Source organism: Eufriesea mexicana, unplaced genomic scaffold (assembly GCF_001483705.2).
Source record: "Eufriesea mexicana isolate 0111107269 unplaced genomic scaffold, ASM148370v2 scaffold386, whole genome shotgun sequence".
NCBI classification, from domain to species: Eukaryota; Metazoa; Arthropoda; class Insecta; order Hymenoptera; family Apidae; genus Eufriesea; species Eufriesea mexicana.
The window spans coordinates 27,637-44,829 of NW_016908604.1; the positions used below are offsets into that span (position 1 = coordinate 27,637).

The 17,193-nt window shown below is 38.8% G+C and overlaps 1 protein-coding gene and 1 long non-coding RNA gene across 2 annotated transcripts in view; both read right to left on the reverse strand.

Annotated features, from left to right (window-relative positions):
• Positions 1 to 2,983, reverse strand: part of LOC108545486 (uncharacterized) — a 24,174-nt gene extending 21,191 nt beyond the window's left edge. The window contains exon 1 of the long non-coding RNA XR_001890090.1: positions 2,429 to 2,983. This is a non-coding gene — a long non-coding RNA (uncharacterized LOC108545486). The remainder of the gene's footprint in view (positions 1 to 2,428) is intronic.
• A 6,314-nt stretch (positions 2,984 to 9,297) lies between these two features.
• LOC108545471 (zinc finger protein 91) lies at positions 9,298 to 16,594 on the reverse strand. Its single transcript, XM_017897104.1, has 2 exons — positions 16,360 to 16,594; positions 9,298 to 13,952 (listed from the first exon to the last, which is right to left on the reverse strand). Exons 1-2 carry the CDS (start codon positions 16,432 to 16,434, stop codon positions 9,327 to 9,329), a joined length of 4,701 nt encoding a protein of 1,566 aa, XP_017752593.1. The 5' UTR covers positions 16,435 to 16,594; the 3' UTR covers positions 9,298 to 9,326.
• Positions 16,595 to 17,193: the final 599 nt, after the last annotated feature.

A 17,193-nucleotide genomic window follows, 5' to 3' on the forward strand; every position in this document is an offset into this window, starting at 1 on the left:
TTTTTTTTTTTTTTTGATAAATCATTCCCGACGGATTTCCAGCAATGCCGGTCCGTGAGGGATCGTCGCGATTTTTCATTAGACCGTCATAAAATCGGTCGAAGGCGGACGAGTGCCACGACGGAAGCGGCGCGATGTATGGCCACTGATTATCCTGCAACTCGTACATCCGAGTTTTCATTGCGCATCGCGTATCGCGAGGCAGCTATCGACGCACGAAACTGCATGATTCGATGCAGCATGATCGATCAACGACTTCCGTCCCGCTTTACTGCCCGCTGTATTTTACGATCGCGTTTATTGTCGACGCGCTAAGACGGCAAACTTCGAATAGGATAGCAGGAGAGATGGAAACTCGACGAGGATCGCGTCACCGAACGGTGCCATTTTTGACGTCCCGATGCGTCTCGTCGACGTTCGAATTCTTCGTCGTCTCGGCCATCGACGGGGTATCGTTTCGCGATTTCCATCGACGGGAACAAAAGCTTCGCGGCACATTCGTTTCGTCCTGGCATTTCGCGAAAACGTGCAATTTCGGAGCGGGCACGGACGAAGCGTTAACTGGCTGCTCTTTGTCAGCGACAAATTACGGAACATCGTTCACGATACGCGGTTCAGTTCCGGAGATCGTTATTTTTTCCATCTCGCCGTTGCGATTCCCGCGTTTAATTTACTGCGCGCGATAAGGATATTGGACGATATCGGATCTATGGAGGTGTTCGTCTAATGTTGGAAAGGTACCATTTCGCTCGATGTATTTGCCACTCGACGTTACGCGTGGAGGCGTGACTACTGTCAGGCGTGAAAAACACTCTTGCGCCCAAGTGTCCGTTACTTGTCTCCACTATCTCCGCGTTTTGTAAAAATTAATGGACGGGATTGTAACGACCGAGTCGTAACATTTCTCCACGCGTGTATTTTTAGAGATATATCGTTCTCTGATAAATTCAAGATGCCAGGCTGTTCGGAAATTAAACTTTCCAAGCCGTGTTTCGCGGTATCGAGCGATACGCTGGGCCCCGTGATCTCTTGGCGCGATCCTGGGCAAAGGTCAACGATTTTATCGAGCTCCATTTCCCAACGAACTTGAAAACGTTTAACGAAATACAGGCATACAGCTATCGAGCAACATCTCGTCGCTCGAGCTTGCAGATTTATTCCCGGACAAGCCAGTCAGCGCCGCGTACTCGCGCCCGGCTACCACGCAACTTTTCCACTCGATTTCTGGGATGCATTCGATATTTATCTTTTCGAGAAACTTGCAACCTCGTCCTCGAGGATTATTAGAAACGGCCAGGCGCAGATCCTCGGCAGAAAGCCGAGTTTTAAACTTTCCCCGGGTGGAAAGTTCCACGAGCGTAAACGGTCCCATTTGTATCGCGATCCTTGTCGCGACGTATCGAGATCTTCGAGTCGGGAGCAAACAGATCGATGAAAAACATCCGTCGATATCGCGGAAGGGAAAGCTACGAATGGAACAACGCTTGTTCCTCGATGGTTCGAGTTAAACACCACTTTTCTTCCAACGATTTTTTCCCGTCCACGAGCATACTCGTTTCCCGTTTCACCGGTAATCACCTAGCCCTCTCTGACACTTCCCTACGACCCATTCAGGCAGTTGGGTGTAAGATTATTAATGCCCGTGAGGTCTGCTCGGCGGTGGACTCGAAGACGGCTGGTGGCAGCTTAGGCTACTCTCCGGTATGAGTACCGTCTGATAAAGGGGCTCACAGACAAGATGGATGAAACGAGATAAGGTCGGCTGAACTAAACAGAACGAGCCGAGAGAAAAAGAGAAAGACGCTGAACCGTGATAGAAAGAATGATCCTTTTTCGGAGCAGAGGAAATGTTCGCGCTCGCAACGAGACCGGGGTCGATGATTTAATTAAAAATAAGGCAGCTCGTTAAATTAACAGCGGTGACCTTATAAGAGAGCCCCGTAGATCCCGGATAGCCGGAGGTTGATCTCCTTTGATTAAGCTACGAGAGCGAGACGCGTGTTACGTCTTGGCGAAATGCGACGAGATTCCACGTCGGGCCTGGCCGTTTATCTTTTGTATAAAACGACCGTGAATCCCGAGCAGTTCGCGAGTCCAAAGTACCCTCCTCTCTCGAGGCTTGCCAAAACTCGCACTCGTAAAACTGCGCTGTTTAATAAGAGAAGGATTTCGTCCACGCTCGTCCACCGAATTTCCGCGAAAAGAATTACTCTCCGTTGTCTGCGCCGCGTCTCTCCTGATCGTCCGACTGTCACAGGGTCGCACGAAGCGACGTAATTATCCGAGACTTCCTCGCGGGAAACGTCATTTCTATAGGGAGGCTGGTACCATACATTCCCCCTTTCGAACAATAAATTTACGTCCATGGTTCGAAATTAAGTCCCTAATACCCGTCTTACGATGAGGGAAAAAATAAGAATGGCCTTACCCGTGTCTCCGGTTTTCTCCCTCGCTCTGGGGCGTCCGTTTCACAGAGGTCGTGCTGGTGTTCGTTTTGTCCTTCCACTCTTGCTGCCGGTGGTCCCGTCTACGGGCCACTCCGTGCCACTCGCTATATGGATAAGAGGCTTACCGACCGAGGATAATCGGACCGCGTTCAATTTTCTATTAGACCCGCCTCGAACGCCGCCATGCTGGCGAATCGAAAACCACATTCGGTTCCTTTTCTCGGGAAATCACCGCGCCACGACCCTAGCACAGGGTCCCGTACGCTCCACTTTCGAACCGGCGGGCCGGAATTGGATTTCAGAGGGATACAAGCGAAGAAGTGCATCTTCAGCGCGGTGTATCCGGCGGAGGAGACCGGTTAAGCGGCGCTTAACCCAATTACCGTCGGAAATTTCAGGTAATTCCATTTTTTCCTCGGCCGAACGACGGTTTCGAGGCGCGACTTCCCTTGCCACGTTAGCCCCTTACGGTTTAACTTCCGGTGGGGTGCGCACACAAACACACGGTCACGCGCGAGCTACTTCGACCGAACACGGCGAAGAATAACGCGCAACTGGCGAGTCGAGACTCGTGTCGACAGAAAAATATGGACGGAAATTAACCAGGAGCCTGACCCGCGTTGTTTACGTTGGACTCTAGCCGCCACGTCTCTCGCCCGTGATACTCGCGTTTGACCCGATTTCCTTACGAGTGTCGCGCGATATCGCAGGCAACGGGGTTAACGAGTTGCTCGGCGCGAAACGACGCGAATATCGTTGATGATTGCGCAACGTGTCCAATTGTAATCGGCGATAATTCGGAACTAAAGGCTCGATCCAATTAACATTTCCGATCGAGGTGAACGGACGGGCCGAGTTGATTTTCGCTAATCCGATGCGCCGTTTGGACTTTGCAATCGGATGGTGCAGCCGTCATAACGCGCAAACCCAATTTCGTGGATGGAAAGCGGAGGAGTGGGGGTCGGGGCACGCGCGGCCGTGAGCCACGCGAAAGATCAATCGTAAAATTTGCAAGTGAAATGAATGTAAGAGCATGCATGGGAAACGTATTTTAAAGGCACGCCAGCGAGTTTCATTTTTAACACCTCGTTCCACTCTGCCATCCTTCCTCTCGGTCATCCGCTCCGCTTCTGCTCCGCGTTATTTAACGCGTTTTTACGTTCGCTGCGCGATCAAAACGCGCTAGAAGCGTTAAGACGACGCCGAGTTATCACCGTGATCGGTTCCGCGTCATTTCCGTTTCCGGCCACCGCGGCCGGTCTAATTAACGCGGTTAAACGCGAAAAAATAAGTTAATGTACACATGAATCGTTAATCTCGCGGAATTCTGCTCGCGCGATGTTCGCGACGTGACGGGAAAGTTAAATAAGACCGTGATTGTCTTTGACTCCGGCTTGAATTAACAGACGGGAAGCTCGAATACAAACCAGCCGGAAAATATACTTTCGCCCAGGTGTATGGAAAGTTTCGCGGAGTTCGAATGAAGAACCGGTCGCGACGAGGTAAAACTTCCACATCCAAATTGCGTGTCGGCGGGGACGTGCTAATGTTGTTCTTTCGTCTATAAATTGCGCCACCGAGCTACGCGTGTACTCAAACTTGTCGAAACAAAGACCCTAACGAGACTTCCAACCCTATACCGACGATCCTTCGCGTCTATAACCGTCGAAATACGCGAATTATAATTACCGAGACAGCACTGTATCGAGAAAAGAAGATCGTGGAATGGATCAAGACTCCGAGGCTGTACAGTTTCCAAGCAAGCTCCTGCAACGTGAACGATAGGAACAAACATCGTAGAATATTCCGACGAGCAAACCTCGATAGTCGACGCATGTGCTCCGCAGGACAGCGTAACTCCTGATTTCGCAAGTTACATGCCAAACAGGAAATACGGTAGACCAATTTCATTTGGGGCCGAGATGAAAATAGCGTGGCTGAAGGACGGCAGGATAACAGAGGCACGTTAGAGGACGCCGTTAATATTATACCCGTGTCGCGTGTCACGTTATCGGGCAGCGTATATGTTATCGTAATAATGTCGGCCAGGTTAGAATGCTTTGTCGAGTGTTATATGGGTAACTGTACACCGCAATATTGATATCGCATCATTTCGCAGCGCCGAGACGCGTTCAAAGGCTGGGCGGGATTTGTAATGCATGGAATGGGCCGGTAGCCCATACTCCAGATCTCCTTCGATGAAATTCAATTCTCGTTAACTTACCATGTTGCAATCCAAACGAAATTCAACCGTCGGATAAACGCGACCGGGGCCTCTCACCAGTCAAGCTGAAACCTGCTGCATTTCGCGAAACTTCTTCTCTCCTGATACACCTCGTGATAAATATCCTGCCGATGATCCATTTCCCTGCAAGATTTTCTCCTCTCGCCTTCGCCTTTTGTCGTTTCGTCGAAATCCGTAACGAGGTGCAACATTGTCTTGCAATTTCGGTGACCTTTGGTGACACAGAGTGACCTTGCATCGCGCGTCATCGCGAGCCGATGAAACTTGGCTCGAAAGATTTTTCCTTTTCACTCGCCGCATCCGTCTCGAGATATTTCAATTTAAATTCAAAGGAAAGTTCAATTTGAATTTTAAAATTTAGATCGCACGCTGTAGCGGTTCTGCCAAATCGTTTTTCCAGCGATCACGAAAATGCTCGGCGCTGCTGTTGAGGGAAAACTTGTTACAGCGCAAAAAGTGGGTATAATCTGTTCCGGTGCAATCAGTGCTGATTGATGATCCTGGAGAAAACAGAATGGGAAAAACGTAATCCAACAAATACGTCATTATTTCCTAGTCGGCGGTCGAACAAAAAAGTAGCTTCAATCTTCTAATTAGCATCGCTTGTACAAAAGCATTTCGAATCAAAGTGCTTTATACAATGGCAGGGGTACACCCTATTTCGAGTCCCGTGTATACAGAGGCATAATTTTAACGTCGTGTCACGTCTTTTAATTAACGCGAGTCATACACAGCGTTTCAGACGTGGGAGCGTTCGCGCAGCAACAAAGAATATGGTTTAAACGCGAAAAAAGGTCCGCGTGTTGTTTTTCCTGGGAAATGTAATTTATTAAAGAATGCCTGCTCTTTCAGAAACATTACATATCGTGCTGTTAAATTTCAAACTCCCAAGAACGAACCATTAAGTTTAGCAGCGTTTTAATTTTCGGCGAAACGAGATTAACAATTGGAATATAAATGTTAGCTTTTAAATATTCGTCCCGTTTTTTGCGGCGAAACTCGCGAAAGCCCGTGCAGCTCGTGAAAATGGTTAATTTTCCCGGCGTAAAACAAGTTTATTTAACTGCGCGCCCCAATTATTCTTCGACGCAAACACCAACTCTTATTTCTTTATAGAAACTCTGATACAACAATTTTCATCCACGCTTTAACAGTGAAACACATCGCGCTTATTTCCATATTCCTCTCGATTATCGAAGTGCTCTGTCCGCATTCTGATGGAAATTGAAATATTGATTCACTGAACATTTAGCGCAATAGTTTAATTGTACAAAGCATTACCGTCCCCATAGAATTATCATTTAATATCATTATCCGATAGAGAGGTGAGTAAATAAATCATCTCTCAGTGGAAATTATAATTACGACCCATGTCATTAAAATCATTCATTTGTTAAGCACGAAATTTCGCGTATGATCTTTACGCCATACCGACGATAGCGATGAATTTTCCTAAAGTGCTTTCGAATGTATCTCGTTTAAACATTTCCAGTCTTGCATTAAATTCGATCGGTTTGTTCACCTTTCGCTAAAATTCGTTAAATTATGCTTCATCCTACCTTCCGAAAATTTATTTCGTCGCGAACAAACGTATCGAGGAAAAGAATTCAAATTTCGTTGCTTTATATTTATATAGAATATAAACTAACCATTATTTGCGATAAATCTCTTTCACGATGCGACAGAAATTGTTACAACTTGGTTCAGAATTATGACACGTGAAATCGTGATGACATTTGTTAAACATTTATGATCGCAAAAGGTATCAACTATATTAATTTGATATGAAAATTGTAATACCTGATCGAAGGACAACGAATTTACTACTCGATTCGATGCAAATTAACAAAATACATGCATGGGTATAAAATGAGATTAAGCTCTCATCGTATCAAATAAAATTATTTGTAAAAGTCTAGGATTTAAATATTTCAAATGAACAAAATGGTGTACATACGTCAAATAAAGTTGGACACGATATGGAGTAGCTAGTTTACTCGTTTTCCAGCTTGTTGTCTAGCCTAGAGTGCCTGGTTTCTTCTAGTTCAACAAACTGAAACCATCGCAAACAATGAACAGGAAGTGCCTAGGGCTGACATCCAAACTTCAGTCAGTACTCGATGTTTGAATCGCGTACAGTTTGTACTAGGTCAGAAGCGTTTGATTTGAAAAGTATATTTCAGTAAATACCTTTATATTTTGAATGTATCTCGTATAGTGAGCGCTCGAAATTGAAAATCTCAACCAACACCGAGGGTATAATTCTGACATTAACCTAAAATCTGCCATAACCTATAAATCTCAAGTGGATCGAAAATATTCAAAAACCCGATAGACATCGGTGAACCAATGTCCTGATGCACTGTACCAACTAACCTCAAAAATTATCCAACACGTTCCACTCCAATTTTATGCAATATTCAGCCACTAACATCCAACTTGGGACCACTCTTATATGCCGTTAAAATCGGCTTATCTGTAATAAAGTAAGTTTAAAGTAAGGTATTCCCGATATGCATGTGCATTTCCTTCAAAAATTTCGTACTCCAAGATTCGATTTTTAAGAAAATTAGGTTAATACACAACAGATGTTGCAAATAACAGGAAATCATCAATATTGTATCAGAAACTGTTGTAATTTCTCAAATAAAATTGCCGCGTTTATTAAAAATGCATAGGAAACTATCTGTATACGATTGTATAGCAACGAAATATGTGTAGTTTATTATTAGCGAAAGATACAAATACACTTAAGCAGATATAAAAGAATGTACGTGACCTCATAGGTTACAACAGTGCCCTCTATACTGTACCGCGTTTAAGGCTGAGCCTTTCCAGAAAACAAAGGATTGTTATAACCCAAAAACCGAAGCACGACCTTTTGACAGCAGCCCAGTAGGGAAGGTGCCCAAAAAATCACTATTGGCCTGCAACATACTTTTATTTTTGCGAAGCTATTCTTTAGGAGACGTTTTCCAGAGTTTATTCCAAGTATAGTCAATTTTATAAAGAGTCCTAAATAGTAAATTACGAATTTCCAAAGAACACTTATCATAAATAGAGAAAGCAAATAATTTTTTATTCCCTGCTACCTTTTATTATGACAATATTAATCAATAAATCAATAAATCAATAAATCAATGTAAATGTAATGTAGCTCTTATAAGTAAATACGTGTCCCAGTGAAACGTTGAACGTGTATATAAAGACGCTAAGGTAGGTTAGGTAAGACTCCGCAACAGCTGACTACGGTACTGCGAGGGTTAAATCGTTATAAGATTTCTACGACCTAGGTAATGAAAATACAGAAAGGCAAGTAGACTTGTAGATGTGACATAACTCCACTATAGTCACGAATAACTGTATCTCATGGAAATACTAAAAAATATTTTAGGTAGCCACAAAAATTTGTATGGAAAATGATCCTGGAGTAACATGTAACTTACCTGAACCCCTGATAATGATTTCAATAAGCAGAAAAATAAAGACTGGTAATATTTCACTTTACTGCATAAGTTTTAATAACAAAGTCTTATTTTAACATGCTAATAGTACACTTGGATTTAAATTGAAGAATGTCAATGTTCACAATATGGATGATTGAAATATTTACGTAAATGTATACAATGGTATATATATATATATTTTGCAACACGGATCGGTAGCATAACTTGAATCTGAATGTTTAAAAAATATTTTATTTAAAAGTCTTATATTACTATATGACATGAACTATAATCTCAGTTGCTATTAAAATCACCTTTGATTCATGCAAAGTTCATCACAAGTCTTAGAAATATGTAGACAATAAATTCTGAGTGAATAATCGCAGTATGTTATATTTTTGGGTAATACAGGATTTTATTCCACATTATTAAGGTAAGTGCTTCAACATAATAATTTCTATTCATAAGTTAACACATATAACTGTTTCTTTCCTTACACCCATATATGTAATACAGCACATTTATTAAAAAGATAACTGTTTCTATATATCTAATTAATGAATAGGATGCGTTAAAACAAATGGATCGATAAAACAGTATTAGATAATATGAACAAATAGATCTTATAAAGTGAATAGCAAGCCTAATATAAAGTTTAATAAACATATACTATTATCATTATTCATATTTTTTAGACCACACGGAATGTTTCTATAACACTCGTAGCATAATTAAATCGTTCCCAGTGACAATTTTAATGAACAACCGTAACAAATATTCTTGAAACAAAATTGCTTACAATTCAAGTTTTTGTAAATAATACCTTATACAAAACTGGAGTAATATATATCATTAAAATCTTAGCTTTCATAATAGCGATAATGTATCAGAAGTATACAAATCATCCTTACATAATAAAGAAACAAATTCTAAGCAATAGAAGCGATACAAAAAAACAATAACATAATACAAACATACTCAATACACTGTTAGTGATGCAAGTCAATTTTACATTATAAAAATATCGTATAAAAGTTCCAGTTAGATTAAACAGAGCAGTTGTCTATTTAGGCGTATCTACATTTATCTAGTGATCTATTTTCACGGGAAAAAGTGACATATATCATTTGATTATAGACTATATCGTTGAAATGTAGCCTTCAATTCGGTTCTCTTTTATATTAGGAGTTAGTCCTCCACGAACTTTGCAAATGCCCTAACTTTCAGTTTCCCAACATCTTTGTTTACTGGAATTACATCATTTGGCGCTGGTGTAGTATCATTGTTATTTGCAACATCTTTATTAGCCACCTGGGCACCCGACTCCGTCACTCCTGCGTCGGTCATTGTACTAGGAGGATTCACATTCTTTTCCCAAATAATTTCTATTCCATCATTCTCTTCGTCCAGCGGAAGGGCAGGACTTTCGGATTGGTCCTGATTGACACATAGAACTTGATCTTGTTCACCGGAATAAAGCTTCAATATGTGATCGTCATATTTCTCTCCACTGCTGAAAGTTTTATCGCAATTCGTACAATGTATAACATCGGAAACATCACACTGTGCTTTGTTTGCTTTGTTATGATCGTTACTTCTCCCATGTATTATCTTAAAGTGTGATTGAAACATCTTCAACGTCGGATATTGTAGATTACATATCAGGCAAGTATAATAAAACGACTTTTCCAGCCTGTCTAATACTGGATTTGCTTCATGCCTTTTCGCTTCGTAACATCTTCTCACGTTATGAACTCCTGTACCTGAGACCGATGTATTCAAAGCCGCATTGCTTTTATTATAAATATTTTGAGATTCTTTTGCGGAAGTACTACTGGTAGAAATGGATTCATCGATATCAACACTGTTAGTTACAAACTTACTTACATCGCTATTCGTATGCGTTAACAATTTATCTCTGCCGTGAATGTGAATAATATGTGAGTATACGGCAACGGAGCTTCGAAATTTCTCATTGCAATGGGGACACTCGTGCTTCAAGAAAGGGCTGTCAACGTTAGTGTGCTTATGTAAATGTTGCTCAAGCGTCGTCAACCATGGAAATCTACGTTCGCATACTGCACATTGATAATCTCCAGAATTTATGAATCGCGCCCTGTGCTTCATTAAATTCTTATTACTACTGAATGCTATGTTGCATTCAGGACACTTCATCGTTTCTACCTGGACATGATCGCTGGAAGACGGAGTGGAAATGTCAGATGTTCCGGACAACTGACTGGATGGACAGTATGATAAATTCTTCTGAGCATTAAGACCAGCTTTAGAAGGGTTAGATGCGTTAAAGAAATTAGTAAAACTGAACGTTTCAAATCGATGCAGGTGTGACACGTGCGAATGAACATTCGCAGGATCCGCGAATCCTTCGTTGCATATAGGGCATCGGTGCGGGGACAAACTGCTAAGTGTACAGTGTTTGATTTTGTGCACTCCCAAAAGATACAATTCGGTAAATTTCCTTTGACAGATGGTACAGCTATGTGGGCCAATATCCGAATGCTCCAACAAATGATCCTTTAAGCCGATCTTGTCGTCGAATTTCATACCACAAGTTATACACGTAAAGTTGGAATCGTCGATTAGCATGCTGAGTTCTTTAATCCTACTCAACTGACTTACTATGTTATTACTAATTTTAAGATTACTATTATCCGTGTGGAAGTGTTTCTCGTGACACACCATTGCCATAGTGGTTGTTATTACCTCGCCGCAAGTGCAACACTTGAAACTGTTGTTAATTTCGCTGCTGGTATGATTTAAACTGTAATGCTTGGCGAGGATGGAATTGGTAAGAAATCTTCGGTTGCATTCCTCGCATTGATATTCACCGCCCTCGGAATATTCTATTTCGTGTATCAATAGATCCTTCTCGTTTGTGAAATTTAAAGTGCACACATTGCACACATAATTCTTCGAACATATTTCTATGGGAATCTCGGTTGCTACGACACTGTTATTTGTTAACGCATAACTATGATCTTGCATGGTATTTAAAGCATTTTGTATAACTGGTGCATCATGTAAATGAACGTGTAATTTATGTGCATGAAAATTCGATTCATAATTGAAGCCTTCGTTACAAATGTTACACTTGTAAGCATACAACTTCCGTACGTCATCCGAATAATGCTCCATCTTATTGTGATGATGAAGACTGTACATTCCTTGGAACGATTTATTGCATATCGTGCATACAAAGACTTGCCCCTTATAGTAATACATGTTGTGTTCTATGAAGTGTCCGTAAGACTCGAATAGCAAATTGCATGTATTACACACTGGGCTAAGATTCCAAATGCACTCTGAGTTCAGCGTAGAGTTAGGCACCTGGCCGGCATGAAAATGTCGTTCATGAATCCGAAGATTTGCTTTTTTAACGAAGCCCTGATGACAAAACTTGCAGAAAAACCTGTAATTCTCTTCGCACGCCGGTGTATGGGTGGCAAGCATGTGAAGTTGTAACAATCTTTTGGTAGGAAATGCGGTACCACAAACATTGCACTGATTGCTGGCTGGTTTACAAAACGTACGTTCGTGTATGCATAAATTCTGAAATGTTTGGAACTGTTTTCCACAAATGGTACATGGAAACTTCGCTCTATCCATCATGTTAGACTGGTACCCTTTTACACATGCAACACCATTAAGAAGCTTTTTCTTACTCACAACTGTACGGGTTGGTAAACCGATGTCACTAGTAGTAGGCGTACTCGCGACTGGATTGACCACAAGTTCTTCCGTTTCTTCTAACATCATCTTTTCCAGTTCGGGTGACCGTACCGGGCTAGCTTTCAAGCTTTTTGATTCCTTTGAAGAGTTCGAAGGGGAACGTTTTATGCGAGCTATCTGCTGTTTATGCATTAAAGCTTTCATCCGACGACACACCTTCTCGTGTTGCTCCAAGCATGAATTTAGCCAAAATCGTTTATGACAGGCTTTGCACTTGTGTCGTTTCTTGAATGCATTACAGTTTACCTCAACGTCTACTGGTAGAAGGTCTTTCCTGGATCGTATGGTTTTCAAGCAATGTAAGGCCATGTGTTGCCTCAGTATAGCTGATGACTTAAATTTCTCATAACATACGCAACATTCCTTTCGTTTCAGTATAATATGTTGGCGGAAATAGTGACTTAATAACTTATTCATGGTCGTGTAACGCGCACTGCATATACTAGACATATAAATGGCATGAAACAGTTCCATGTGTTCATGCAGGTTCTCCCTCAAAGAAAATGATTTCTTACAAACGTGACACAGAAATGGTTTCTTTTCATTGACTTTCACGACACGTACGTCATCTTTAGGTACATCTGTGTTTTCTTGAGGTACCGATTCACTGGCAATGATCTTTTCTGTACTCTCTGATGGAACTGTCACATCTGTCAAGAAAAAATTTCTTACCATGTCCAATTTTTGAGAATCCTCAGAATTTTCATCTACCATTCGTAGGACCATTTCTTCAGAAGCTTCTTCCTCTTCATCTGATTTATAACTATATGATTTTAGATCTTTGTCACACCTATCCAAACGAATTATACACTCTTTATACTTAAGCTCAGATTTCAACTGTTTATCTAGTAATAATGCGTTTTCTTTTTGTTTAGCTGCATTGAGAGCTTTCTTTCTTTTATAAGATCGCCTTGCTTTTCTAGAAGCACGAAACGTGATTAAATTGTGGTAAGGAGAATAAGAATTTATCCTTCCTGGCCTAAGATTATAAGACGAATAGAATGAAGGAGTAGAGCTTTCAGGTTCAGTTTTTATCTCCTTGTTTAATAAAGATATCATTGTACTAGAATTCACATGAATCTGCACAAATGGCTTTTTGCTCTGGGACCCACTAGACTTAGAACGTTTAGAAGTAGACGCTTTAGATTGTTTTGAAGTCGTTGGTATCTCGTTACTAACTACTTCAGATATTGTATTTGAACTGGTAGAAATTTCAGAGTTTGTTGCATTATCGACTTTCTCTGCAGTAACGCAATCATCCTTCGGCTTTTCTTTATACAACGACATGTAATCTGTAAGAATGGTCTGCTTCATCTTTCTTGACGGCGTAGAATTACTTGAATTGTTTAAGTGTTCCGAAGGCGTGTTATTTACACTTCTCTCGGGGGGTGTATTATTTGCACTATTCATCTTTTTCGAATGATCATCCATTGAACTACTTGGACGGTTTGTGGCGGTGCTCTCTAGATTATGTAATTTTTCCATTAACACACGACTCATATCATTTATCTCTTGTGTCGTTTGAGGAAGCACTTCAACTTCGGCCGAATTCATTAAATCTTTATTTTCGTGTATGTGTAATATATGAGATTGCATACGTAACTTATCGTAGAAATGTCGATTACAAAAGCTACAATAAAATCCTGGTAACTGAACACCTCTTGAACAAACACGTAAATTCACATGACGATCTAATATTTTTTGCCCACCGAAAATTGCATTACAATCAGGACACTTGAACTTTCCTCTGAAGGATCTTTTATGTGATTTCAAAACACGTCTATTACGACAGATTACAAAACAAATATCGCAATAGTTTTTTACCGGCTTTCGAGGTTGTTTAATATTAAGTATTTCTTTACAAAGATCAAATATGCTATTTCCTGAATCAGCTGACTCTTGTGGTAACACAGATATACTGTCTTCCGCATCTGAAGAGTTATTCTCAACTTTTATTATGTTATTCTGAACGTTCGTATTTACATCAACCGATGGAGAATCAGCATGGCTATTAATCTCTGAATCAGTTGGCTCTTCTTTTATTTTTGTTCCATATTGGGGAGGCTGAAAAAATATACAAACCTAATATAACATTTTAAGAAATAAAAAATATGTAAAACAGTTCTAGTATATCGTAAACCTAGTATTGCGACTGTTACAAATAACATAAATGAATCATGCTTTATGAACCCCAAAATTAACATTAGAGACATAGTAATATACGAAGACAACATTTACTAGTCATCGTAATTTAGAAATAACCGAATAAGGGAACACGGTATAAGAATGGACAAAGAAAGTTAATTATAAATAAATAGAGAACAGAATACATTGCAGTGACACATTCTATCTTCACAAATGTCAAACAAAATATCCAAATTTCGTTCAGTATGACGCATAATCGGTTCGAAGCATCCCTGTATAGTACGTGTGAACTGGTTACAGTTGTAAAATTTGATAGTAGGTAAAGTTTACGAGTTTAATGATTAAAATGTGCAATTTATGACATTTGGGGGACATAAGGTTGTACTTAGGGTGCATACAAGGCAGTGGAATGTCAAGTCCAAGTCGTTTCTTCCTATTTCAAGAATACATGTATACATTATCATATTAATACAGTAATTGTTATTTAATAAAATATTATGAAGATTTAATACCGATTAGTTTTAATTACAAAATCTAAACAAAATTGAAAATGCTCCCAGATACATATATACGGCCCTGGGTACAATTACATGAATAAGTGTTATCAATTAATGTTTTAATAATTAACGACCTGGTTCTACTTACTATAGATGTACAGTGGCCATATTTCTGAATAACAAAATCAAATTTAAGAACTCTGTAGATTAGATAATGAGATCTAATCGATTTTAAATAATAAAATCAATAATAATCGGAAGTAGATGGTCTCATTCGGCCTAAGAGTCCTACTAAACAGCTGCAAAGCTTTAGAGGGCCCTAGATAATTATCACGATCGATATTTTGAGGTTAGTGTTTAAGTCGACTGTAACGCCATCTGCGAGGAAAGTTAGAAAACACAAATTTTTAGGATCGCACTTTAACATTACTCCATATACATGTATTCCGAATTAGTATCTAATAAGAAATCATTTTTTATATTTTCAATAAATTATATATCATAAATGAAAAATAATACTAATGAAAAAACAATAAATATGATATAAAATGTTAAGAATACATATCTATGGCAATGTCGATCGATTTAAAAAAATCTCTCTTAATTATTTAAAATAAATATTCATATTTAATTCATTAATGAACATTTAAAAAATATTCAATGCTAGAATAGTATGGTTTGCAGTAAGATAAGCGGTTAAAGATAGCATCTGGTGGGATAGAAGGGGGAGCATGGCCGCTAACGGACCGCTTCTAGAGTCACTGTCCCGGCGTTCCATGAACACGCATACGTGCAAAATTCCCTTCCCTCACCACATTGACAATAGATATAGGAACATATACGGATTCAAACGTGTCCTTACACCTCATTACATTATATGCAAAAATATTTAGTATAAGAACGCACAGAAACATTTCTTTTGATAATGATTAAATAAACTTAATAAATTGTATTGACACATTAAAAGTTATGCACAATTATTTGTTTATTTCATGCACTTTTTCACTGATACAATTCAGGAACTACATAATTTACAAATTTGAATAATTCATGTTATAAGCTACACCAATAATTTACTAAACAAATAGTAATTAAATGTTAATTCTGCATTTTAAAGTTCTGAAAAAATAAACAATTAAAAACATTAGCAGAACTAGCAAAAGTAATGAGTATATCGCTATGTAATTATGTACCAAGTATATCACTATGTTCGTTATGTTTGTAAAATTGGACACTATGAAGGGAATACAAAGAAATACAAATGAAGTTTCTTATTAAAGTTATTAAGTAGCCTTGTACAGCAATTACTCCATAAAGAATCAATTACGTGTACCCATGATGATATCTACCGACAATAAAAGTTATACGGATGCCAGATTTACTACGTTACCTTGACGTTATCAATTCATTTCATAGTACATAGCAAATTATACATGTATATTATAAAAATATAATATAATATAAGCACAACAAATCATAGTATATTCAAAAAATTATCCTCTTATAATTATCAAATATATCGATATAAGAATTTTTAAGAAATATAGTATTTATAAATGCTAATTTTAAATTTCATGTTGGGAATTTGCAGTTTAACTCAGCAATTCACCTTCATTTATACTATAATACTAAAATCAATATTCGATTACATAGCTTCTACCACAGCAATAAGTAAGCGTCTCATATTTTATAATACTAGAGTAACAAAAGTAAATCGCATACGAATAGTAGTCTAATACATTGTATTATTTAGAATTTACAAGAATCAAATATATTATTCACTGTATTCAAAGCTCTTTTGATGAAAAGATTGTTTAAGAATTACTTACATTCATTTGGTGACCCATCACCACACCCATAAACACTGCATCGACAGGACGTTCGTAGACAATGGCTCGAGCCATTTGCTTTATGAAATTATTTTTATGCACAGAACAAATTGTTTACAAGTGTTCAAAGAAAATATATGATTATTGAAAATAGATTTGAGCAATGCTTTCAAAAAGCTATACTCCTTCCTTATAATTTTCAAGTATTGTATAATAACAATAATAATGGTAATAATAAATCTTATTTATGTACAGAAATTGCAACTTAAAATCTCAGTTCTGAATCATTTAATGAGCCAAAAGGACGTAAATCGATAAGAAACGGAAAGCCATGCAAGAAGTTTTAGGTTATCGTATTATGCATAAGCCTAAGAACTGTTTAATTATCCTTGTTATTCACTTGTTTTTAGTAGATACTTCACTTATTGCTTATTCGCAGTAACGTAAGATGAACAATTCTACTTTGAACACATGTAAACACTAAAAAATATGACGCTACTACCCAATTTTAAAGACGTCGTCACACATACTACGAAAATCAAAATGGCGTCCACCTTTATTAACGAGAATCACCGACTTTCAGCTCAGTTCAGACCATTCCTGTTGAACTCATTGCGGCCCGACAAACTAGTGACCTTGAAAATCAAATCAGTATATTCACAGCGGGAAATTTAAGTATTTCACTTTTATACTAATTTGCATTACAAATAAAACATTTCATATACTTCATATTATATTTATATAACTAGGAATATATTGAACTAATGTTTTTACAATACAAAAAAAATTTTCGCTATTTTCCAATAACTTAATTTTATTAATTAATGTTATCTA

Excerpts from the sequence above, each read along its gene's own strand:
- LOC108545471 (XM_017897104.1), bottom strand. The coding sequence starts at position 16,434 with ATGGCTCGAGCCATTGTCTACGAACGTCCTGTCGATGCAGTGTTTATG. Across the intron at positions 13,953-16,359 it reads TGATGGGTCACCAAATGAAT|CCTCCCCAATATGGAACAAA; the intron begins GTAAGTAATTCT and ends ATATTTTTTCAG.